A 24,340-nucleotide genomic window follows, 5' to 3' on the forward strand; every position below is an offset into this window, starting at 1 on the left:
ACCCAGGGTTGTCATGGTGATGACCCAGGGTTACTATGGCAGCAAATCAGTCCTTGTGATATTACAGAGACCTGATCGCCAAGGAGAGGTAAGTGATTCCTCTCTGTGCCTCCTGCGATCACCATTTAGGGGGTTAAACTTCCTGGAAGGGCGCGAGCACTACTCTGGGCAGTGAGAGCCGGGTCCTGACTGTAACATCAGCTGGAGACCCGGCGGTGATCGTGGGGGTACAGCGCAAGAACTCCCGCGATTGCCATGAGTTAAAAAAAAAAAAACAAAAAACAAAGAAGACTGAAAAAAACGTTTATGAAAAAAATGCAATAAAAACAATGCGTGTTTTTTTCTCTTGCATTTTTCCTGCGTGGAGAAAAGAAGCAACGTGGGCAAATAGCCTAAAAGTGTTTAGGATATTTCTTATTTTGAGAGAAAATCGTTAAACTTAATGGTGAGAAATGTTACATATGGAAAGAACAGCAACTATAATGGTGGCAGCTGAGCTCAATCTAAACACCTCTGCACATGGGCCTACGGTCGCTTTTCCTTTCCACTTCGTTGCCTGTTACTTTCTGATGAAGGTCTGGGATTTTGGACAGAAACGTTACAAATTGTAACTGGATTAAAACTCTTACTATTTCATTGCATACCTCTGAGTGCTGAGCTCTTCTATCAAACCAAAAGCAGTTATGTACATTAGAGTAAGGCCGGGGCCACACGGGGCACTAGTGCGATCCTCGCATGACACTCGGCTCTCACTGGCAGCACAGCAAGAGCCGAGTGTCTGTGCGAAGGCCGGGCCGCCACTCAGGAAGGCCGGGCCGCCACTCAGGAAGGCCGGGCCGCCACTCAGGAAGGGCGGGCCGCCACTCAGGAAGGGCGGGCCGCCACTCAGGAAGGGCGGGCCGCCACTCAGGAAGGGCGGGCCGCCACTCAGGAAGGGCGGGCCGCCACTCAGGAAGGGCGGGCCGCCACTCAGGAAGGGCGGGCCGCCACTCAGGAAGGGCGGGCCGCCACTCAGGAAGGGCGGGCCGCCACTCAGGAAGGGCGGGCCGCCACTCAGGAAGGGCGGGCCGCCACTCAGGAAGGGCGGGCCGCCACTCAGGAAGGGCGGGCCGCCACTCAGGAAGGGCGGGCCGCCACTCAGGAAGGGCGGGCCGCCACTCAGGAAGGGCGGGCCGCCACTCAGGAAGGGCGGGCCGCCACTCAGGAAGGGCGGGCCGCCACTCAGGAAGGGCGGGCCGCCACTCAGGAAGGGCGGGCCGCCACTCAGGAAGGGCGGGCCGCCACTCAGGAAGGGCGGGCCGCCACTCAGGAAGGGCGGGCCGCCACTCAGGAAGGGCGGGCCGCCACTCAGGAAGGGCGGGCCGCCACTCAGGAAGGGCGGGCCGCCACTCAGGAAGGGCGGGCCGCCACTCAGGAAGGGCGGGCCGCCACTCAGGAAGGGCGGGCCGCCACTCAGGAAGGGCGGGCCGCCACTCAGGAAGGGCGGGCCGCCACTCAGGAAGGGCGGGCCGCCACTCAGGAAGGGCGGGCCGCCACTCAGGAAGGGCGGGCCGCCACTCAGGAAGGGCGGGCCGCCACTCAGGAAGGGCGGGCCGCCACTCAGGAAGGGCGGGCCGCCACTCAGGAAGGGCGGGCCGCCACTCAGGAAGGGCGGGCCGCCACTCAGGAAGGGCGGGCCGCCACTCAGGAAGGGCGGGCCGCCACTCAGGAAGGGCGGGCCGCCACTCAGGAAGGGCGGGCCGCCACTCAGGAAGGGCGGGCCGCCACTCAGGAAGGGCGGGCCGCCACTCAGGAAGGGCGGGCCGCCACTCAGGAAGGGCGGGCCGCCACTCAGGAAGGGCGGGCCGCCACTCAGGAAGGGCGGGCCGCCACTCAGGAAGGGCGGGCCGCCACTCAGGAAGGGCGGGCCGCCACTCAGGAAGGGCGGGCCGGTGCTGTGGAGGGATTTATCTCCCCCTCTCCTCCATAGCCAGCTATTGCGATTCTCGCTCTGCACTCGCAGAACACAGGTGTACCGTGAGTGCAGTGCGATTTTTCTCTCGCCCCATTCACTTGAATGGGTGTGAGAGAGTCTCGCATTACACCCGCAGCATGCTGTGATTGTTTTCTCGGTCAGATTAGGGCTGAGAAAATAATCGCTCATGGGTGCTGGCACACAGGCTAATATTGGTCCGAGTGGAATGCGATGTTTTATCGCACTGCACTCGCACCGTTTTTCTCGCAGTGTGGCTTAGGCCTAAATATAGCAGTGAAATAAATCATATTTAATGTTTGCATATATCTTAGCGCTCTTACAGTTAGTTTGCATATATCTGCTGTGATTCACCAACAATGGAGGATTAAGGTTTTATGGTTATGTGCGCAGAGGTCCCCATGTGCTGCCATATGGACAGTATTACAGGAGATGCTCTTACTTCTGGATTTATCTCCAGAATATGGCATGATGATAGAACACGGCCCATTGTTGTCTTCTAGTGGACGGGTGATACGACAGTCGGGCTGCAGATTATAAGAGTTGCCATAATACAGTGCAGAAGAATGGAGCTATAACAGTGGTTTACAAACGGAGCTCTGCTGCATCTATACCGCACAGATACGTGTACACAGGATCCGACTCACCTGCTCAGTTTCAACAAAATTTGCCACTTGGCCGTTGTCATTTGTGCCGCGCACATTAAACCTGGTCCCCGCTCGTTCGCAGCTGAGCCGGGAAATGATGCAAGCCTTGGCCTGCTTGTGAGCAGCATAAATGGTCCTGATCTCGACTCCCCCGCACATAAGGCGCAGCAGCCAGTCATCACAATTCACCCCGTAGTGCTTCAGGTGCAAGTGCAGAGACTGGTTCCTGGTGAAGAAGGAATAAGAGTGGTCAGTTATAACAATATCATCCTGCACTAATGAAACAGACGTTATTACCTTCTATAGCGCCAACATATTGCACAGTCACCCTTAATAGGAAGGCACTTAAAGGGATTGTTCGTTATTTATGCATGGATTGCCTATGCTTAGTACAGGTCGTCAATAGGAGACTGGTGGGGTCTGACACCTGGGACTACCTCCGATCAGCTGTAATCAGCTCCGGCAGAGCCCGATCAGCGCGGGGGGTGGGTTACACTGGAGGGGCTACAGCTCGGCTCCTACTGACGTCAACGTGATCAGAGCTGCCCACTACAAAATGTATCGAGCCGTTCCGTTCCTCCGCAAAGCTTCCATTACTGAAAACTCTCTGAAGACGGCTCAGCCCCATTTTTTCTTTCCTCATTTATATTGTGAGACAGCAAGAGATTGATTTAAAGCACAAGCCAAGCATGGGGGCCTAGACCGCAAGCACCGAATGTGGCCTCATGTCCTCGGGGCTCCACGGGGAATCGTTTCTGGGTCTCCTCTCGGTGACACAGGAGGACGTATCCTCACATCCAGCGGCTGCAATAAACTGGTTAAACCAGTAAGAAATCCACCTGCTGCTCTTCAAAAAAGCAAATTGAATATTTTCTCACTTTATCAAAACCCCCCCCCTGGATAATGCAGAGTGGTTAGCTGGTGACACCCGGACACATGCCCCTCCAGCCCACCTGGCTGGATGCTTGATGCCTGGTTTGTAACAGTGGTTGTCCCATAAATCCCATCTACAGGCTAAATGTATGATCCCTGGGGGTCCATCTGCTGCAAACCCTACTGATCCCAAGAACAGAGGTCCTAAAGTCTCCAGTGTGAATGGATCAATAGTGAGCATGTGTGTCCTCCACGGCAATAGAGCAGCGATTGCACATGCTCGTTACTGCTAAATTTTGGGACTACAATGAAATTGGACCCCCAGGTAGTACACATCTATTAGTTTTCCCATAGAGAGGTGGTATGTGTTTTGTAGGAGATAAACCTTTTACACAATTCATGAGAAGATTTCTTGGAATGCTGTATATGAGGTCCCACCCAAACAAAGATGGACCCACCAGAAGAATCTGTTGTCGGTTCTTTGCTCCTGTGTACTCCGGTGAGCATTGAGGCTGAGGTCCATGCTGACCCCAGTAGACGACCATGCGAAGTAGAAACTGCCTGAGTTTAGGACCTTCCGAACTTCTGATATTCGATCTTCATCTGTTGGGTCCATTCGTAACGAGATGAACTCGGTGGAGGTGACCCGGAACACTTCAGAGTCCTGAATTTTTCCTACGGACATGCACCCGGTGACCACCACCACGTAATGGGACATGGTTTCCCCTGGAAGTGACAAGAAGGACTCATTAGTAATGTGTAATTAGGTCGCTGTAGCTTGTAAGGGTTTACTCACATCTACGTACCGTATTGCCCCGTGTAGCAATGTGCCCATATTGCCCCGTGTAGCAATGTGCCCATATTGCCCCGTGTAGCAATGTGCCCATATTGCCCCGTGTAGCAATGTGCCCATATTGCCCCGTGTAGCAATGTGCCCATATTGCCCCGTGTAGCAATGTGCCCATATTGCCCCGTGTAGCAATGTGCCCATATTGCCCCGTGTAGCAATGTGCCCATATTGCCCCGTGTAGCAATGTGCCCATATTGCCCCGTGTAGCAATGTGCCCATATTGCCCCGTGTAGCAATGTGCCCATATTGTGCCCTGTAATAATGTCCTCATTCTGTTTCCCTTCTTCTCCCCTATTATGCCGTTGTTCACACACACAAAAATTATTCTCACCCATCCTTTGTTCCAGCGGTGTCTTACCTGGTTCTTGCGGGCTGCGGGCTCATAGACCCCTTGGTGATCGTGGCCACTGCAGGGACCGCCACTGTTGCGGCACCACAAAGCATTCAAGTGAAGTAAAGCGCTGAAGACAACAGCGGCAGCCACTGCAACGATCACTGAGGGGTCTACGTGCCTGCGGTCCGCAAGAAGCAGACAAGAGAGTGCCGCTGGAATGAAGGACAGGTCAGAATACCTTTTTGTGGGATCCTCACACGAGTGTAAGCCGAGGGGGTGTCAGTTTTCAGCATAAAACAATGGGATGAAAAACCTTGACATATACTCGCGGAGATACAATAAATTATAAAAAAAAAAAAAAAAATTTAAAAAAAAAATAAGAAAAAATAAAAAAAGTATCCAGAAAAGTTGTAAAATGAATGTTGTTCAAGGCTACAACTTGTCCTGCAAAAAAAACAAACAAAAAAAACCCCAAAAAAAACCAAAAGAAAAACAAAACAAAAAGAAAACAAACCTTTATATGGTAGTTTCAAAAGGAAAAATAAGTTATGACCCTTGGAAACAGCGAAAAAATAAAAGTAAATTAATATTGAATAAAAAAAAAAAATGAAAATTGGGAAGGGGTTACTGCAGAACTTCTACTGAGATGAGCGTAGCTGTATAATGGATGTGTCCCAACATGGTGGCAGCAGAAATAATGTGATTGAGCCAAGTCCAGTATCTCTTACCGAGATTTAACCGAAGAACTCCCAGGAGGCCGTACGCGTCCATGACTTTACTGTATGTGCTCTTAATGGCTTCCTTTTCTGCAGAGGCTGCAAAAGTCGAAAATAGAAAATCACAGGAGATAAAGTAAAAGAAAACCAATAAACTGCTACAGAAGGTTTACAGAATACAGATCGCCATTGCACAGTACAGCACTTTGATTGGAGCCGCATCCCAGCCCCTGTCGTGTATGTACATCGCTCTCCGCCTCCGGAATGGGGAGGAATGCTGCAGGACGACGACGACGGAGACCACCGGACGCCTCTCATCTAAATACAGATTTTGTAAGGTTTGTGTTGGTACCGCTAAAACATGACCTCCTGGCAGCAGAACATAACAGTTATCAGCGCAGACACAACACATGGATTATCCAGGAACATCCCGCTGGAGCAACTATCAATCTGGACTGTCACACACATGTGGCCGTGGCTACACTTACAGGGAGATACAGTAAGCTCAGCTGGCACCGTTCTGTGCACCGCGATATATACATTAGTTGAGTATGACCAGTGTGGATCCAGTGATCATATGTGAATGTCCCAAGAGTTGTGTGGCCATAACTCAAATCTTACTCCAGTTAGGGACTGGAGTAAGACTTCCGGCACAATGCAGTCCAAGGATTGACATGAATTGAAACCAACTGTGGCATCACGCCCCTCCCTGCAGAGCTGGGCGAAAATGGAGTGAAAACACCAAAAGCCGGCAAATTTTTGGCGCAACATTGCATTACACTAAAATTTTGCAACTTTTCAAAGCCACATATGCCCAAATTCAGGAGTGATGGCTCTAATGAATCGGGGCCTCTCTTTGGTGCGGAGGCTGTTCTGCGGTTGCATAGGACGTCTGTCCATTCGTCACTTGCACGGGTTCTCTACAGCAGCGTTTCCACCATTGCACAAAACCATAGTATAAAGTGAGACACAATACAATGTAATAGTCATCAAAAAAGGGTCATGTAGAATAACAGCCGCTCATCAATACAGACCATCGCTCAATCCCACCTGTCACACCCCATCCACTTGTCACCCCTCACTCGCGCCGTAAGATTTAGTGCTATAAGTAGTGCGTGACGCCAGCGCCGCCCCGATGACCCTTCATTTGAGGTTGTGGGGCACTGCTGGTGTACCCTTCTAGCTTCAAGTATAACCCCCAGCTAACATCTGTCACACAAGCAACGGAAGAGGCTGTGTAGATGGGTAACATGCTGATGCTTCACTATCCCCGGCCACAATATCCATCACACTTCACCCAGGACATCCTTTAGGGACTACATAGATAGGGAATTGTAAAATAAAGACAATAACAAAAGAGATAATGTAGTAAAGATAGTTAGAAAATACATTTTAGGTGTTTGACCACCCGTTTAATGCGTCGTACAAACGTCTTTATTGGTGAGGTCAGCTTCAAGACTCCTACTTTATGGAGAAACCAGTGGCATGCATTGCTCAGGTGGGATTTTGGCCCTTTCTTCCACCCAATCACTCTCCCCATCCTGTAGGTCTATGAACTTGAAGCTTTAGTGCCGTCCATTAATTTTCTACTGGTCGTCTCGGCCACTCTAGCAGCTTTATTTTACCTCTATGAAAACAATTGAGTTTCCTTGGCTGTGTGTTTGGGATCATTGTCCTGCTGTAATGTCCACCTTCGTTTCATCTTCATCATCCTGGTAGACGTCAGCAGATTTTTATCAAGAATGTATGTCTGGATATATACATTTGTCCATTCATCCTTCATTTGCCAGTGCCATATGCTGAAAAACAGCCCCACACCATGATGTTCCCACCTCCAAACTTCACTGTTGTTGGTGTTTTGGCGTGATATGTAGTGCCGCCTTTTGGCCTCAAAACATGGTGTGCATTATTGCATCCAAAGGGTTCAATTTTGGTCACATCTGACTAAACTGTATTCTTCCAGTATTTCACGGGCTTATCTGAAGGTTGTTCAGTAAACTTTACAACACTCTTTAATGCGCTTTTTCTTCAGCAATGGAGTCTTGCGTGGTGAGCGTGCACACAGGCTACATACAGAAAGTGAGTGCATTACTTGTTTTCTTTGAAACAATTGCACCTGCTGGTTCCAGCTCTTTCCGTAGCTCTCCACAGTAGGTGGTTGGACAAACCTTTCTGATAAGGACTATCACTCTCCTGTCTGAAATCTTGCAGGGAGCACCTGATCATGGCTGTTTTAAGGTGTAATTATGTTCTTTCCACTTAAGGATTATGGCCCTAACTGTGCTTATTGGAACCTTCAGTAGTTTAGCAATTGTTCTGAAACAATGACATCAGTATGTTTTGCAACAATAAGGTTGCAAAGGTCTTGAGACAGCTCACTGGTTTTACCCATCATGAGATGTTTCTTGTGTGGCACCTTGGTAATGAGACACCTTTTTATCAGCCGTCAGTTGAACCATCTGATATTACTTTTCAATAAGTGGCAGGACTGATATCTAATTACTGATAGATTTCAGCTGGTGTCATGGCTTTCCATGGTATTTTGCACATCTCTTCATTTGTTCAATACTTTCTCTGTCATTTCTCATTTTTTTTACACATAAGTTATGGACATCTATGGTTTGATTTCTTTGCCTGTGTGGAGTGGATGGGTTGTTACCGACATCTGGTGAAAAATTAATGTCAATAACTGCTTTATAAATATATTAAAGTAAATATATTTACTTAGAAATTTGGTGTTGTATTATTTCACCCCAACTACATACAGTTCTGTGCAAATAACAGTATGTTTAAAACAAATGAGAAAACGCTCCATCCTCATTCTAGCATTTATATCAATATACACAAATGCATGAGAGCACTGCACACTCAATTCCAAATGAAGGAAAGATAGATAGATATTCATGTAGTTATCTATCCATCTATCTTTCTGTTGCAAGTTTGAAAAAGGTTCAGTACAACTGAAACGTTGCCACTGGGCTTTTAAAGTCCCCATTTTCTGAAATTTTTGGAAGTGCTGCCTCTTTTTTGTCTTTTATGTATTAAAATTTTAGGACAAATGCTTTAGGGGCTTTGCATCCATTTTTTGAGCTATAATTGTGGTGGTGTTCCTATTTTCATTATATATATAGTGTCCACCCATATCCTGTCCACCGCCATTAACTTGAGAACGGCAGCAGCTATAGGCACAGAAGTGGTGTCTAGGTATAGTAAAGTAGCCAGGCGCTACGCAATGAAACCACCTATAGCGCCACCTGGTGGAAAACAACAGAGTGAGCATTTTTACCTCGAAAACGGAACGAGAGAGAGAAAAAAAGTGAATTACAAAGTTGTAGGACATCATCAATTCAATAGGAATCGACACCTTGCATACAGAAATGCTATGATTAGAACGTGTAAAACTCACAAGGCTGCGGACGTGAAGCGATACCTCATGGAGACCTTCCTACAAGTCATTGGGTATGGTGGCTGTGTGGAGTGGCCTCCACGCTCACCTGACCTGACCCCATTGGACTTCTTTCTGTGCGGTCACATGAAACAGAAGGTGTATGCGACCCCTCCACCAACATTGCAGGACCTACGACGACGTATCACAGATGCGTGTGCAAATGTGTCACCTGCCATATTGCACAACGTGCAGCAAGATACAGTATGCTGTGCAGAGTCCAGATGTGCATTGCAGCTGACGGGGGCCACTTTGAGCATCAAACTTAAATGAGTGCCATATGCGTGACCAGCATTCAATGTCTTTGTGGGAAGGGGGGAGGGGGGGGGGATTCATGGGTTTCATATCATAGCATTTCTGTATGCAAGGCGTTGATTTGTATTGAATTGATGATGCCCTGCAACTTTGTAATTCACTTTTTTTCTCCATCTTGTTCCATTTTCGAGATAAAAATGCTAACTCCGTTTTCCACCAGGAGGTGCTATAGGTGGTTTCATTGCGTAGCGCATGGCTACTTTACTATACCTAGACACCTTACACCAGACCAGACATCTGGACAGGATATGGGTGGACACAGGACAGACAGACAGGACAGACAGACACGACACGACAGACACTCGACACGACAGACACCCGACACGACAGACAAGACACGACAGACAAGACACGACAGACAAGACACGACAGACAAGACACGACAGACAAGACACGACAGACAGATACTTTGCATCCAGACGTACATCAGACATGGCTATAGGAAATACTGAACGGCCATCTTCTTGATAATGGAGGACGCCCCAGTCAGCTGTGAGGTAGGCGTCACATAACCCAGGGCAGCCAACACACATTGTCTGTTGCAAGGGTTGTATTACACATTGGAGCCTCACAATAATATATCCAGGTTACACCACAGCCCGAGATCACATTTCTACACATGACAACATGGCCGTATACATAGACTCTACGAAACATGCATTCATTCTGATATCTACAAGACATTACAATAAAACCACTGTTCTACACTGGAAAACTACAGCTCCATCGGGACTTGCTGGGAGTAGTTGTTTTCGAATTGATGTTCTCAATCTTGGCCATTGCTACTTGAAATCTGAAAGGCTTGGCTGCGCTGTTGTAGGCCTCAGCTGTCATGGCAACCGAGCAGTAAGTGGCAGCGAGTACATAGAGGAGACGCTCATACTGGTGACCACAAGCACAAGATTCATCAAAACTGGTACACAAGTAACATGGTGGCTACACAACTCACATCAGACCATTCTCATTTTATAGGGGGTCTTTAACCCCTAGCATGCCAGGATTTATTATTTTTTTTTTAGCACTTTCGATTTATCAAGCCCTTCTCAGCAGCATTAACGGTTTTACACCAGCTGCATTTTTTGTGGTGGGAAGAGGAGAATGAGGAGAATGGGGAGGGGGGGGTAAAAGATCAAAAGAACTGCTGATATTTTAGTTTCGAAATCTACACCAGATATGCGAGGTGTGAATTTAGCCTACAGGTGTATCCAAGTACCACATATAAACTGACAAGTCCAAGCCAGTGCCAATTCTAGAAGACATAGCGGTGACATGACCTTGAGTATGTGGCGCAGCACAGAATAGTCCCGCACGTAAGAGGAGATGCACGCCAGTGTCAACGGGAGCTATGCATTCATAAAGCATTTATGACTCAGGGAGATTTATGGAGAAGCTCTGAAGAAAACCCCCCAGGGAGAGGCAGCACGGTGATCGGTACCCGACCTGTGCCGCCATTTATAATAGAATTACAATCAGCCACATGCTACGTACAATGATGTATAGATCACTTAGCAGGGAGTGTCACATCAGCGCTTTCTATGAAGCCAAGCTGCAGCCAAGACTGCAAGCGAGGCAATGCCAAGCCAAGGAGCAGGCATCAAGACATCGCTTCTGCACACTTCATTTCTTTATTATACAATCAGTACTGATGCCATGCCGGGGAGCGCGTAACAAGCAGTTGGACCCTCGGACAGGGTCGACTTGTGTACCGAGTATAATGGAAGTCAATAGGGAACTCAAGCATTTTTCTGGGAAATCTTCCGGAATAATCCTCGAGTTCCCATTGACTTTCATTATACTCGGGTGCTCAAGTCATGACCGTCCGAGCGTCTAAGTGCTTGTTACGAGTACACAGCACATGTTCACGGTAGTGCTCGCTCATCACTAGTTACAAGTACCGAGCACTTGAGCATGGTAAAGGAATAGCCCGGACTGCTGCCCCGAAGGGGCTCAAGGGAGGGCAGCATGACTAGGAGGGATGCCAGGCCACAGGGTCAGTAAGGGGTTAAGGTAGAAAGTTAGTTTGAGCGGGAAATCTGGGGGTGGAACTAAGGGGCAGTTAGGACTAGGTGTCAGTTTGATTGGTCAGGGGGTGGTGCTGCTGGAGGGTCGTATATAGGTCAGGTCAAAGGGTGGGAGGGCATTCCTACCTGGACGGTGACTGGAATAGTTTGGTGCAGCGCCTGGATCCTGAAGATGGACGGACGGTCTCGTGGCACAGATGAAGAGGATGGTCGAGCAGCGTGGCCAGCAGTGGATGGAGGAGCAGCTGCAGCGCTGGTCTGAAGAAGCCGTCGACGCCGAAGATGGTGCCCCCCTGCCTCCGAAGCGGCAGCAAAGATCGCGGCCTCCAGAGCGTCTGAGTCCGGAGATGTCATCAGGGAGCCGGAAGAGGAGCCCCAGCGGACGGTCCATGGCGGCGGCGGATCAAGCGGACGGGACATCGTGGGGCCTGGGCCGGAAGTCGGGCCGCAGGCAGTGGGGCGGTGAGTGGCGTGGCTGGCCCCCCTCCTTCCTCTGGATCTCAGAGCGCAATGGTCACGCCGGGCCGGCGGCCCTGTCACGCCGGGCCGGCGGCCCTGTCACGCCGGGCCGGCGGCCCTGTCACGCCGGGCCGGCGGCCCTGTCACGCCGGGCCGGCGGCCCTGTCACGCCGGGCCGGCGGCCCTGTCACGCCGGGCCGGCGGCCCTGTCACGCCGGGCCGGCGGCCCTGTCACGCCGGGCCGGCGGCCCTGTCACGCCGGGCCGGCGGCCCTGTCACGCCGGGCCGGCGGCCCTGTCACGCCGGGCCGGCGGCCCTGTCACGCCGGGCCGGCGGCCCTGTCACGCCGGGCCGGCGGCCCTGTCACGCCGGGCCGGCGGCCCTGTCACGCCGGGCCGGCGGCCCTGTCACGCCGGGCCGGCGGCCCTGTCACGCCGGGCCGGCGGCCCTGTCACGCGGTTTGGGGACAGGATCCGAGAGACAGGAAGGTGTGTTTTATGTGTGACAACCTGGGGGTTGTTCAGTGTGTTAACAAGTTGACAGCAGATTCCCCTCCGGTGGTGGATCTTTTGCGGCATTTGGTGTTGAAATGTCTGGAGCTGAATTTGTGGATTTGCGCTATGCATGTGCCGGGGGTTTTGAATTCCGTGGCTGATGCTTTATCTCGCTTCCAGTGGGACAGTTTTCGAATGCTGGCGCCGGACGCGGAGCAGCAGGAGACAGTGTGGCCCACCTGGTTGTGGGACCTGGTTTGCAGTCGGCCTGGGAATTGATCAAACAATCGGTAGCACCCAGTACGTAGCGCAGCTATACTGCGGCGTGGGATCGTTGGCTCGAGTTGGTTGCTGAGGTTGGAGGTGATGTACCTGAAGTTGACAGGGTTTATTTAGTTTTATTCATGATGGGTAGGGCAAAAGGAAGAAGGCCTGTCATGGTAAGCGGTTGCTGGCAGGCTGGCCGGCATGGCTTTCTTTTTTCGGTTACTGGGCTGGAAGGACGTCACTAAGGATTTCAGGGTGTGCCAGGCATTGAAGTGCTACCGTAGGGCGAGGGCGTGCCGAGACCTTAGGCGTCCGGTGTCTTTTGAACTGCTGGGCAATCTGTTGTCGGTCTTGCCCCGTGTGTGTGTTTTTTGGAGTATGAATGCCGTTTGTTTGGGGCCGCTTTTGTTTTGGCCTTCTTCGGGGCGTTCAGAATCAGTGAATTGGTGAGTAGGAACACGAGGAGTCATGGAGGTTTGTTGTTGGAGGACGTGGCATGTGGTGTGGATGCGGTGCGGTGTTGCTTGAGACGGTCAAAGACGGACCAGCTGGGTAGAGGTCGTGTGGTGGAACTGTGGGGTGTACCTGGCCTAGCGGAGTGCCCCGTTAAACGGTTGTCGTCATTTTTAGAAGTGAGGGGAACCCGCCCGGGGTCCCGTTTGGCTCACCAAGACGGGTCAGCCTTGTCCAGTTACCAATTTGTCTGTATCTTTCGGAGGTGCCTGCAGTGTTGCGGTCTCAACGAGGCTGAGTTCGCGTCCCATTCCTTTCGGATTGGGGCTGCGACTCAGGCGGCTCGTTGGGGCCTGGGCGCGCAGGCTCTCCGTAAGATTGGACGCCGGAAATTGGCTCGGTATAGATCCTGTGCGGCCAACGTTGTTGTAAGCTGTTGGGGGTGGGGGGGGGGGGGTCAGGTCGGGGGCGGTATTTGTTTGGTCCTCATTACCCTTTCATCCCATGTATCCCCCCTTTCTTGCCCCCCCCCCCCCTTTTTCCACATTGTCACCTTTTGTCTTGCAGGTTTACCATTGTTGGTGTGGGTGCTCGGTCACTCGTATGTGTATTGGGGTGCTTTTCGTGCGGGAGTAAGACCGAACGGCCGTCAGTTGGGGGTCCCCAGGGAAAAGGCGAAAGTGCGATGGATCGGCATCAGGGGTATGCTGTGGAGTGAGGTTTTGCCTACCTGGCGCCGCCATGCCGAGTTGGATGGACCACCGGACGTGGTAGTGCTACACGCGGGTGGGAATGACTTGAGTCTTCGGGCGTCCAGGGACCTGATCCAGGACATAAAGTGCGACTGCCTGCAGCTTTTGTCAGGCCACCCGGGTCTAGTGATTGTGTGGTCGGATATTGTTGCGCGGCGGGCATGGCGGCGCGCCAGGTCGGTGGAGGCTGTTAACAGAGCGCGAAGTAAAGTGAATCGTGAGATTGGGTGTTTTGTTTCTCGGGTCGGGGGTGTCTCGGTGCGGCACCCGGAGTTGGAATCGGCGTCCGCCGAATTGTTGCGGCATGATGGGGTCCATTTAAATTCAGTGGGGAATGATATCTGGGCCTTAGGGCTTATGGAAGGGGTCGAGAAGGCTTTGGTGTTGTGGGAGGACTCGTGCGCACAAGGGGTCATGCGCACTCGCGGTGGTGGAAAGGAGGGGGGTGTCTGAAGGTGGGGGTTTGCACAGAGGAGAGGACGGAACCCAGTGCCGGAGCGGGTTACCTATAGCGGTGCAATTGTTTGGTGAAACGGGTCATGGCTGGGTTGAGTCTCAGCGGGACATGGTGTGGGCAACATCTGGCCAGGGCTCTCGAGTCGGTGTGTTGCGGCTGAGGGTCAGGAGGTGGGTCGATGTTGCAAGGAACAGTTTGGTTAACCTTCAGTTACCCCCCCCCCCCCCTCCTTTTTCGGGTGTTCTTCAATGAAGATTTGTATTGTTATATGGGTTATGTTTTGTTATTAATAAATGGGGCTGCTGTGGCCTTTATATCCAATGTCACGCAGTGTTTTGTGTTTATTTTAGATAAGAACCCTGCTGGGTAGGGGGTGTTGGGTGAATGATAAGGCCTTCAGTCAGACATTCCGGAGTCATGCTCAGTCATCATGAGTACCGAGCACCCAAGCATGGTAGTGCTCGCTCATCACTAGTTACGAGTACCGAGCACTTGAGCATGGTAGTGCTCAGTCATCACGAGTACCGAGCACGGTAGTGCCCGCTCATCACTAGTGACGAGTCCTGAGCATGGTAGTGCCCGCTCATCACTAGTGACGAGTCCTGAGCATGGTAGTGCCCGCTCATCACTAGTGACGAGTCCCGAGCACCCAAGCATGGTAGTGGCTGATCAGCACTAGTGACGAGTCCCGAGCATGGTAGTGCTCACTCATCACTAGTAGCAACTAAGTAGTAGGAACAGATCCTGCAGGAAACCGTGGAAGCATATTTACTCACACCTGTGCTTGTAGGTTAGAATCTTACCTCGATGTAAACCCAAGTTATTAAGGAATTGCCATATATTCAATTCTCTACCATTTATATATTTCAATTACTAGTGCTTGCGGTCAGTGAATGGAAATCCCTTTCCAGATCAGTAAGTCACTATCACCCAAGGAAGATAATGGAGAAGAGGCGGCCATGGAGCTCTCCATTGAAGTCTACAGTAGATATGGCCTCCTCCTGCTATATACTGTGTGCAGAATTATTAGGCAAATGAGTATTTTGATCACATGATACTTGTTATACATGTTGTCCTACTCCAAGCTGTATAGGCTGAGAGCCAACTACCAATTAAGTAAATCAGGTGATGTGCATCTCTGTAATGAGGAGGCATGTGATATAATGACATCAACACCCTATATATGGTGTGCTTAATTATTAGGCAACTTCCTTTCCTTTAGCAAAATGGGTCAGAAGAGATTTAACTGGCTCTGAAAAGTCCAAAATTGTGAGATGTCTTGCAGAGGGATGCAGCAGTCTTGAAATTGTCAAACTTTAGAAGCGTGATCACCGAACCATCAAGCGTTTCATGGCAAATAACCAACAGGGTCGCAAGAAGCGTGTTGGGCAAAAAAGGCGCAAAATAACTGCCCATGAATTGAGGAAAATCAAGCGTGAAGCTGCCAAGATGCCATTTGCCACCAGTTTGGCCATATTTCAGAGCTGCAACGTTACTGGAGTATCAAAAAGCACAAGGTGTGCCATACTGAGGGACGTGGCCAAGGTAAGGAAGGCTGAAAAACCACCACCTCTGAACAAGAAACATAAGATAAAACGTCAAGACTGAGCCAAGAAATATCTTAAGACTGATTCTTCAAAGGTTTTATGGACTGATGAAATGAGAGGGACTCTTGATGGGCCAGATGGATGGGCCAGAGGCTAGATCAGTAAAGGGCAGAGAGCTCCACTCAGACTCAGACGCCAGCAAGGTGGAAGTGGGGACTGGTATGGGCTGGTATCAAAGATGAACTTGTGGGACCTATTCGGGTTGAGGATAGAGTGAAGCGCAACTCCCAGACCTACTGCCAGTTTCTGGAAAACAACTTAAAGCAGTGGTACAGGAAGAAGTCGGTATCGTTCAAGAAAAATATGATTTTCATGCAGGACAATGCTCCATCACATGCATCCAACTACTCCACAGCGTGACTGGCCAGTAAAGGTCTAAAAGATGAAAAAATAATGACATGGCCCCCTTGTTCACCTGATCTGAACCCCATAGAGAACCTGTGGTCCCTCATAAAATGTGAGATCTACAGGGAGGGAAAACAGTACACCTCTCGGAGCAGTGTCTGGAGGCTGTGGTGGCTGCTGCACGCAATGTTGATCGTAAACAGATCAAGCAACTGACAGAATCTATGGATGGTCGGCTGTTGAGTGTCATCATAAAGAAAAGTGGCTATATTGGTCACTAATTTTTTGGGGTTTTGTTTTTGCATGTCAGAAATGTTTATTTCTAAATGTTGTGCAGTTATATTGGTTTACCTGGTGAAAATAAACAAGTGAGATGGGAATATATTTGTTTTTTTTTTATTAAGTTGCCTAATAATTGTGCACAGTAATAGTTACCTGCACAGACAGATATCCTCCTAAGATAGCCAAATCTAAAAAAAAAAAAACCACTCCAACTGACAAAAATATTAAGCTTTGATATTTATGAGTCTTTCTGGTTGATTGAGAACATAGTTGTGCCGCCCCCACGCCTGTAGCAGCCGGGCTGCTCGGATCCGGACCCGCTGTGTGGCTCGAGGGATCCTCCGGACCCGGGGGTCACGCGGACACGCCAAATGAAAATGGGTACGTAGTTGTACGGCCTTGGCCGTATTCAGTTTGTGACGCCACCCACGGTGTGTGGTGAAGTGGGACACCACCACTGCTGTTGTGGGACACCCGGGGGAGATGTAGTGGCAGCTGGAAGTTAAACCCTCCGTGGGTAGGGATGGTTGCCCCGGGACCCAGTGTCTCTGTGTAGGGTATGGCGATGGCAGGGGCTTGCGCGCCCGGGGATGTTTGGTTACTTACAATTAAAATGAATCACACAAGTCTTTTGGTAAACCAAGGTGCTGGTGGCCGGTTGTACTCTGGTCCCCCACCCGGGCTGGTGGTCGCAGTCTTTCCCTCCGCACTAATTCTGTTGTTTGTTTGGACTTCCCGGTATGGAACACGGGAGTCTGCTCCCAGCTTTTTGTGTACCTGAGGAGCCGTGCTCGCTGACGCTGACCCGTGGGATCTATAGGCCCTGGTGGTTGCCCTATCCCTCTCTGTGGGTGGTTGTCTGCTTTTCGGACTTTGGTTGGGACAGGACCTATAATCCTGCCCTCAATCGGTTGATTAGCTAGGCCGTTGGTTCCGGGCCTGGCTTCAGGGTCAGAGTACCCCCCTCTGTGCACGGTTTCCGGATCAGGTCTCTGGTGTCGGTACCGGCGGGCTCCAACCCTGTCCCGGCCCACCTCGGATCTCCGGCTGCCGTCTTCCCGTCGCCTGCCAACGGAGACCACCATCTGCTACCTAGCCAAGGCACCAGGGCTTTGACCCTGGCACCGTTCAACTTGAGCTACTCTTCTGCTGGAGCAACACCTAGCCCCAGCCTCCACTCCTCTCAACTTTAACTTCACTTCCCTGTTTTTCCCGCCCCGGGCTGTTTAGACTCCTAGGTGGGCGTTCCCTAACCACCTGGTCTCACCCACTGGTGTGCCCGTCTTGCCCTGAGGGGGTGACTAGGGTTTCAGGTCGGCTGTATGTAACCCTGTGAGGGAAGGTGTTATGCGGGGGCCTAATGTGACTACTTGGTTTGGCCAGGGTGTCACAGTTGTTGATCAATAATAAAAAAAAAATCCTCTAAAAAAAAAAAAAAAAAAAAAAAAAAAAAAAAAAAAAATACAACTTGCCTAATAATTCTGCACACGGTGTATGTGACACCCACTCACCTCCAGCAGTCATTTTTGCTTACCACACAGTAAACCTCAAGCACTTGGTGTTGTGATCTGTCCTGCGGGCTACAGCACAAATGTTTGGGAGTCGCCTACCCACACCTGTACAACCTGACAGTGATCAGGAAAAGGTTTGTCCCCCCCCCCACCCCCACCCCCCATGTAAAGAAGTATATTTATATTCATTAACAGCAAACAAATCACAAAAAAGAAAACCAGGAACTGAAACCCAGATAATGGACAAAAACACTTGCAGAAGAGTTCATTACACCAGCATTTTTTGAATAAAACTGTAAAGTTGGACTTCCTGTTCCTGTCCTGGCTGAGGTGGAAGCTTAGAGGAGAGCTCCTGCCACCCCTCACAGAAACCGACTAAAAACAGACCCCCCCGGACGAGCCACCAAACAGAGAGCAGCACAGGAGGTTACCTAAAGCAGACAGCTATGGAACGGTACCTCCTGAGAAGCTCTGGGAGTGGTGAGTCAGCCTGGAGAAGCTTTGATATGGACAGAGGAGAAGATAAGATAATGGCGCCGAGCCTGATGGGGGAGGAGCCTGAACGCATGGTGAGAGACACAGAAAAGCAAACACAGAGCTGGAAGGGGAGAGATAAGGGAGATATGAGCGAGGAGACAGGAGATAAGGAAGATATGAGCGAGGAGTCACAGGAGGACACAGCAGGAGAGAGGTGGATGCAGGGGACTGATGATGGTGGATCCCAATGGGAGGATGAAGGAGATATGGAGGCAGAGGGGAGAGAAGATGCAGGCAAAGCAGGGCAGCTCAGAGACACAGCAGTGTTGGAGGATGAAACTAACAAACAGTACAGGGAGATTAATCCCACTCAGACTCACAGGAAGTCAAACGCAAGAATTAATAATACCCCTTCCAAAGGAAACAAAAAGCAGCTTACTACACCAACATCACAAGCCTGCAAGCTATTGGGGGATGGAGGTGGTGGCCCAGTCCAGACAAAGAGAACTAAGAAAACAGCACCACCTGCAGGCCAAGACAAGTACACACAAAAGCTTAATGTGGACTATAAAAAACTGGCTGAAGAAGTGACATCACACTTGTCAAAAGAGATTAAAGTGGCTATTGAGGCAGCCATACAAACATCATTAGCTAATATGCAAAAACAGATAAATGCCCATGCATCTAGACTGGCAGAATCAGAGCAGAGAATATCTGACTCCGAGGAGACAATACTGGCTATGCAAGCGCAAATAGCAGCTCTAGCAAAATCTAATGAATACTTGAAGGATAAAGCGGACGATTTGGAAAACAGATCGAGACGAAACAACCTACGTATAGTCGGGTTGCCAGAGTCTGGGTCGATTGGACAGTTGGATAATATATGCGAGTGGGAGCTACCGCAGGCCCTGGGCATAAAGGCGAAATTCAGAGTTGAAAGAGCCCACAGAGTGGGTCCACTGAGACACCAGGAGGCTAATAAGGGAGAGGGCCAAAACTCAAACAAGAATACCCCGATAAGAGCCAGGCAGGTGATTGTCAAGTACCTTGATTATAAGCATAAGGAGGAAATATTGAGGGCCTTTAGAGAACGAAAGCGTCCACTACAATATCAAGGCAACAGACTGCTAATTTTTGGGGATTATTCAGCGGAAGTATCCAGAAGGAGAAAAGAATTTACCAAAATTTGCTCATTTCTGTACAACAAAAAAGTAAAGTGCCAGCTATTATACCCTGCTACACTGAAAGTTAGAAACCCCAATGGCTCGTTTGTATACTACAAGGACTACAAAGAAGCAGAAAACATTCTCATGGCAGAGCTCAACAAGACTAGGTCAGAAAGGCAAGAAAAAGGAGCTAGTGGAGAAGGGAATAATAGAAGAGGATCCCCCACAAGCTCAGGAAGAGATGTGGGACGTCTTGGGGGACAAAAGCAAGTCGAGACCAGGGAGGAAAGGAGGCCAAGCCCGGGTCGACAGCATAATTCTCGCCTGGAACACAGGAACCAACCCTTGGAGAGAAACCATGATACCTGAACTGGAACTCGCTCATTGTTTTTCCTTTTTTTGCCTGTTTTTTTTTGTTTTTTTTTTCTCTTCCCAAACAGGGAGAGGCGTTGAGGAGGATGCATTACGGAGAGAGGGTTGGGGAGGTGAGAGGAGGAGGGGGAAGGGAGAAAAGAGAGGAAAACATCCCAAAGTCTGGGTCCTCTTCCCCCCCCCCTCTCTTTTTTTTTTTTTTTTTTTTGTTCTTCTCCTTTCTTTCTCCATCTTCTCTCCCCTTGGTCTTTTTTTTTCTTTTTTTCTTTTTCTCCTTTGTCCAGGAACATCATCCAAATTCAAATGAAGTGGGCCTGTTCTGGGCGGACTGATGGCTACCTGGAGTCAGAGATAAGTAGGACTGGAGAATCTTGCTGAGGTTTTGACATACTGTGCTAATTTTTGCATAATTTTCAAAGGCTTATTCAAGTTAGTCCGGGGATAGAACATATATTTTTTGGGGGGTGATTAGGGAGCTACATATTTTGGCTAGGAATAGGGGAGCTCACCAACGTGGCGGGAAGCGCCGTGGATTTCTCGGAAGGGAAATTATGTTTTACAGTTACATGCTTTTTGTTGTATTTGTTATATTTGCAAGGTGGGGAAAGGGAGTGTCGATTTTGTGGTACCAACTGTGATTCTAGTGTCGAACATCTCGTCTTCCTTGATGCAGGGGCCCATAGGGGAGGGAGTAGTAAAAGCAGAATACCCAGGTAAACATGATACAGATAACTACGTGGAATGTTAAAGGGCTGAGATCACCTAACAAACGAGCAATGATATTGAGACATCTGAAAAGACTAAAGACAGACATTGCCTTATTACAGGAAACCCACTTGGGGGGGGAGGACTTTTTCCGCATGAAGAAACATTGGGTGGGCACCGTTTACGGGGCAGCGGCACAAGGTAGAAAAGCGGGCACTATGATTCTAATAAATAAACAATTCAGTCATGAGGTAGTGGCACATGAGGCAGACGACCATGGAAGGTGGCAGCACTTAACAATCGTTAGTCCAGCGGGTAAACTCAGTATTTATAATGTCTATGGCCCAAATTCACAACAAATCACATTTCATGATGACATAAAGGCCACCATATTAGCAGATGGGGAGGCTAACATTATAGTGGGAGGCGATTTTAACACTGTCCCAGACTCAGCTGAAGATAGGAGGAGGGGCGAGGAGGGGACAGCTAATGTGGGCAGGAGTTTAGACAATAGGGATGTAACATTAGAAGACGTAGGACTGAAAGACATCTGGAGACTAACTCACCCACATGACAGAGAGTATACACACTTCTCTCACCCTCATGATAGCTGGTCACGTATTGATCAGTTCTGGATCTCGCAAGACTTACTGAGTGGAACGCAAGATTGTGTGATAGAGAATATGGTGATCTCTGATCATAGTCCGGTGAGATTGGGCATTAGAGAGAAATTCAGGAGAGGTACAGATATCATATGGAGATTCCCATCGTTCCTTCTCAGGCAAGATCATTTCCATAAGGTGCTACAGGAGTGGTGGGGAGAATTCGCAGAGGACAATAAGGAACATAGAGAGTCCCCAGTGATATTTTGGGAAACGGCAAAAGCGGTCCTAAGGGGCCGTCTGGTGGGGTACGCAGCCATGATCAAACGGAAAACCAATGAGAATTATAATTTCCATAGTGAAGCAGTACGGGTAGCATATACAAATTATGTGACAAATAGATCTCCCATGACAAAAGGCAGATGGTTGGAGGCAAAAGAGGGATTTGACGAATGGGCCAAAAAAAAGGAACAACTATTCTGGTCGCACAAGGAGGTTGACTTACATAGGTTTGGCAACAAGGCGGGAAGGATGTTGGCCAATCTGGCAAGGGGCAGCAGAAAGATGACAGTGATCTCTAAACTGAAAACAAAGGGGGGAGAGGTGACTACGGATCCTAAGGACATTAATAAACTGTTGGGAGATTACTATAGAAAACTATATGGGTCAGGGAATAACGACATGACTGATGAGGCAGAGTGGCTAAGACAAGCCCAAATGCCTAGCTTGACGGAGGAAGATTTGAGTGCCTTAAACGCAGATATCACAGTAGAGGAGGTGACGAGAACAATTGGGGAGCTTAACACCAACAAGGCACCGGGACCTGACGGTTTCAATAGTGAATTCTATAAGGCCCTGAAGGATCTGATCTCGCCGGATCTAACCTCAGTCTTTAATGCTTTCCTGGGAGGGGCGGAAATACCCAAAAATTCCAACATAGCATATATTAAATTACTCCCCAAGGGAACCAAGGACCTGGATGATCCCTCTAGTTATAGACCTATATCGCTCATAAATCAGGATTTAAAAATTATGTCCAAGATCATGGCTAATAGACTGGCCGAGATCTTACCTAGGATCATTACGAATCACCAGGTGGGGTTTATTAAGGGGAGAAATGCCGTTACCAATATCCGAAAGACAATTCTAGTGGTAGACGCGGTTAGACTGGGTCTCACTGAGGGAGGGGCTAGACCTGCCCTAGTTACACTTGACGCAGAAAAAGCGTTTGATAATGTAAATTGGGGGTGGTTAGACAGGGTAATGGAGGCCATAGGGATTGTAGGCAAGATGAGACTTTACATTAGAAACCTTTATGCCAACTCGGGAGCTAGGGTACACACTCCGGGCTTTCTATCAGACGTGTTCCCTTTGATGAAGGGAACAAGACAGGGCTGCCCATTATCTCCTCTTTTATTCAACCTGGCAATCGAGCCGTTGTCAAGAATACTACAGGGACAAAATAGCTTTAAAGGAATCAAGATAAGGGGTTCAGAAGTAAAGACAGCGCTTTTTGCTGATGACATCATACTTTATATGGGGGACCCCGGTGCGGATTTGCCACAGACTCTTGCCTTGATTGAAAAATTTGGCTCATTCTCCGGTTTCAAACTGAACAAAAAAAAATGCGAGATCATGTTCCTAAAGGGGCATCATGGGACAATGGGGGGACAAATAAGGGATGGCTGTCTATGTGGAATTCCTATAGCACAATCTTCAATTAAATACCTGGGAGTGCATATAGGAAGATCGGTGGAAACAATCTATAACTTGAATTATGGACCGCTAATCAGGAAAATTACAGTTCAATTAAAGGGATGGAAAGGTCTGCCACTTCCATTACTGGCAAGATGTCACCTGATAAAAATGATGAGCTTTCCTAGGCTGCTGTATCCCTTCCAGACAATCCCGCTATTGCTAAAACTAAAGGATGTGAATAAGCTCAACTCCGCGTATACAGAATTTCTGTGGAGGGGAAGGAAACCCAGAATAAAGCTGCGTACGCTGATGAAGTCAGCAGAGGAGGGAGGTCTAAACTTTCCAGATGTCCAAGGGTATAATCTTGTATGTATCATGAGGCATGTAATTGATTGGGTGAGAGGAACGAGTAGGCACTCAGATCATGCGATGGAAACTAAATATGCGTCACCGTGGGATCTGACGTCCATTCTGCACTCCCCACTATCCAGGGTTGAAGGGCACATAAGGAACTCAATTATATTCCGAGACACCATGCTAACATGGAAGTCGGTAAGGAAAAAACTGGGGCTCTCATGGAAAGTGTCCAAGTACTTGAACCCCTGGGCATTCCCAAATTTTCCCCTGGGACGAGAAAACAAGCTATTTACTAGATGGAAAGAGAGGGGAGTCAGGAGAATGATAGATGTCATGAATGTGGAGGACAGGAGGTGGATGACAGGTCGGGAAGTGCTGGATAAGTACAACCTTAATAGCTCACATGTCATCCAGTATGAACAATTGAAACATGGAATAATAGGAGACCTGGGTGTGGTTGGAAGAGAGCTGAACAGAAGTTCGATTGATGAGTTACTGGAATGTGATGTAACAAGTATAAATGTCTCTAAAATTTATCGATCGCTAAGGGGGGTGCTTATCTCACGGGAGGATAGTCGGACTTTAAAAGCGTGGGGGAAACAATTGGGAAGGGAAGAAGTGGTGGATGATCTACTGAGAGGATGGGTACAAGTGCGGAAACATATTACCAATGAGAGATGGAGAGACACTCAATTCAGAATTCTACATAGGGCCATTATAGGTTTCAACATACCAGGTAGGGATAGGTGGTGTCCTAAGTGTCAAAAAGAAAAAACGGATATGCTGCATGGGCTATGGGAATGTGAGACAATCGCTAGGTTCTGGAACCAAGTCAGACTATTTGCCCAGTCAACATGGGGAATTTTCAGCAAACTAGACTTAATGGTGTGGATTTTCCACTCCTTTGAGGGAGGAGTAGGAGGAGGACCGAGCACGCAGGAAAAGAGGAAATACGCAATAATGCATGACATAGCCATGATAGCTAAGCGTTGCATCTTAAAACACTGGATTCAAAGGGAGGGCCCATCCATAAAGGAGGTTGTGGGCGAACTACACAACCTTCTGAGGTGGGAAAAACTAGAAGCGGAGAGGGATAAAGATGGGTTGACAGCCAAGTTTTTTGTGAGATGGAGACATTTTATTGAAAGCCAATTCACACAGGG

The 24,340-nt window shown here is 49.2% G+C and overlaps 1 protein-coding gene across 8 annotated transcripts in view; it reads right to left on the minus strand.

The window, feature by feature from the left end:
- The window catches only part of SYNJ1 (synaptojanin 1), a 191,692-nt gene that overhangs the window by 141,057 nt on the left and 26,295 nt on the right, over positions 1–24,340 (minus strand). For all 8 annotated transcript variants that reach the window (XM_075335047.1, XM_075335051.1, XM_075335048.1 and 5 more), the window contains exons 3-5: positions 5,405–5,491; positions 3,951–4,218; positions 2,620–2,845 (exon numbers count right to left, since the gene is read on the minus strand). In XM_075335047.1, coding sequence (XP_075191162.1) covers positions 2,620–2,845; positions 3,951–4,218; positions 5,405–5,491 — 581 coding nt within the window. The remainder of the gene's footprint in view (positions 1–2,619; positions 2,846–3,950; positions 4,219–5,404; positions 5,492–24,340) is intronic.

The sequence above is a fragment of the Anomaloglossus baeobatrachus genome, chromosome 2 (genome assembly GCF_048569485.1).
Source record: "Anomaloglossus baeobatrachus isolate aAnoBae1 chromosome 2, aAnoBae1.hap1, whole genome shotgun sequence".
In the NCBI taxonomy this organism is placed as follows: Eukaryota; Metazoa; Chordata; class Amphibia; order Anura; family Aromobatidae; genus Anomaloglossus; species Anomaloglossus baeobatrachus.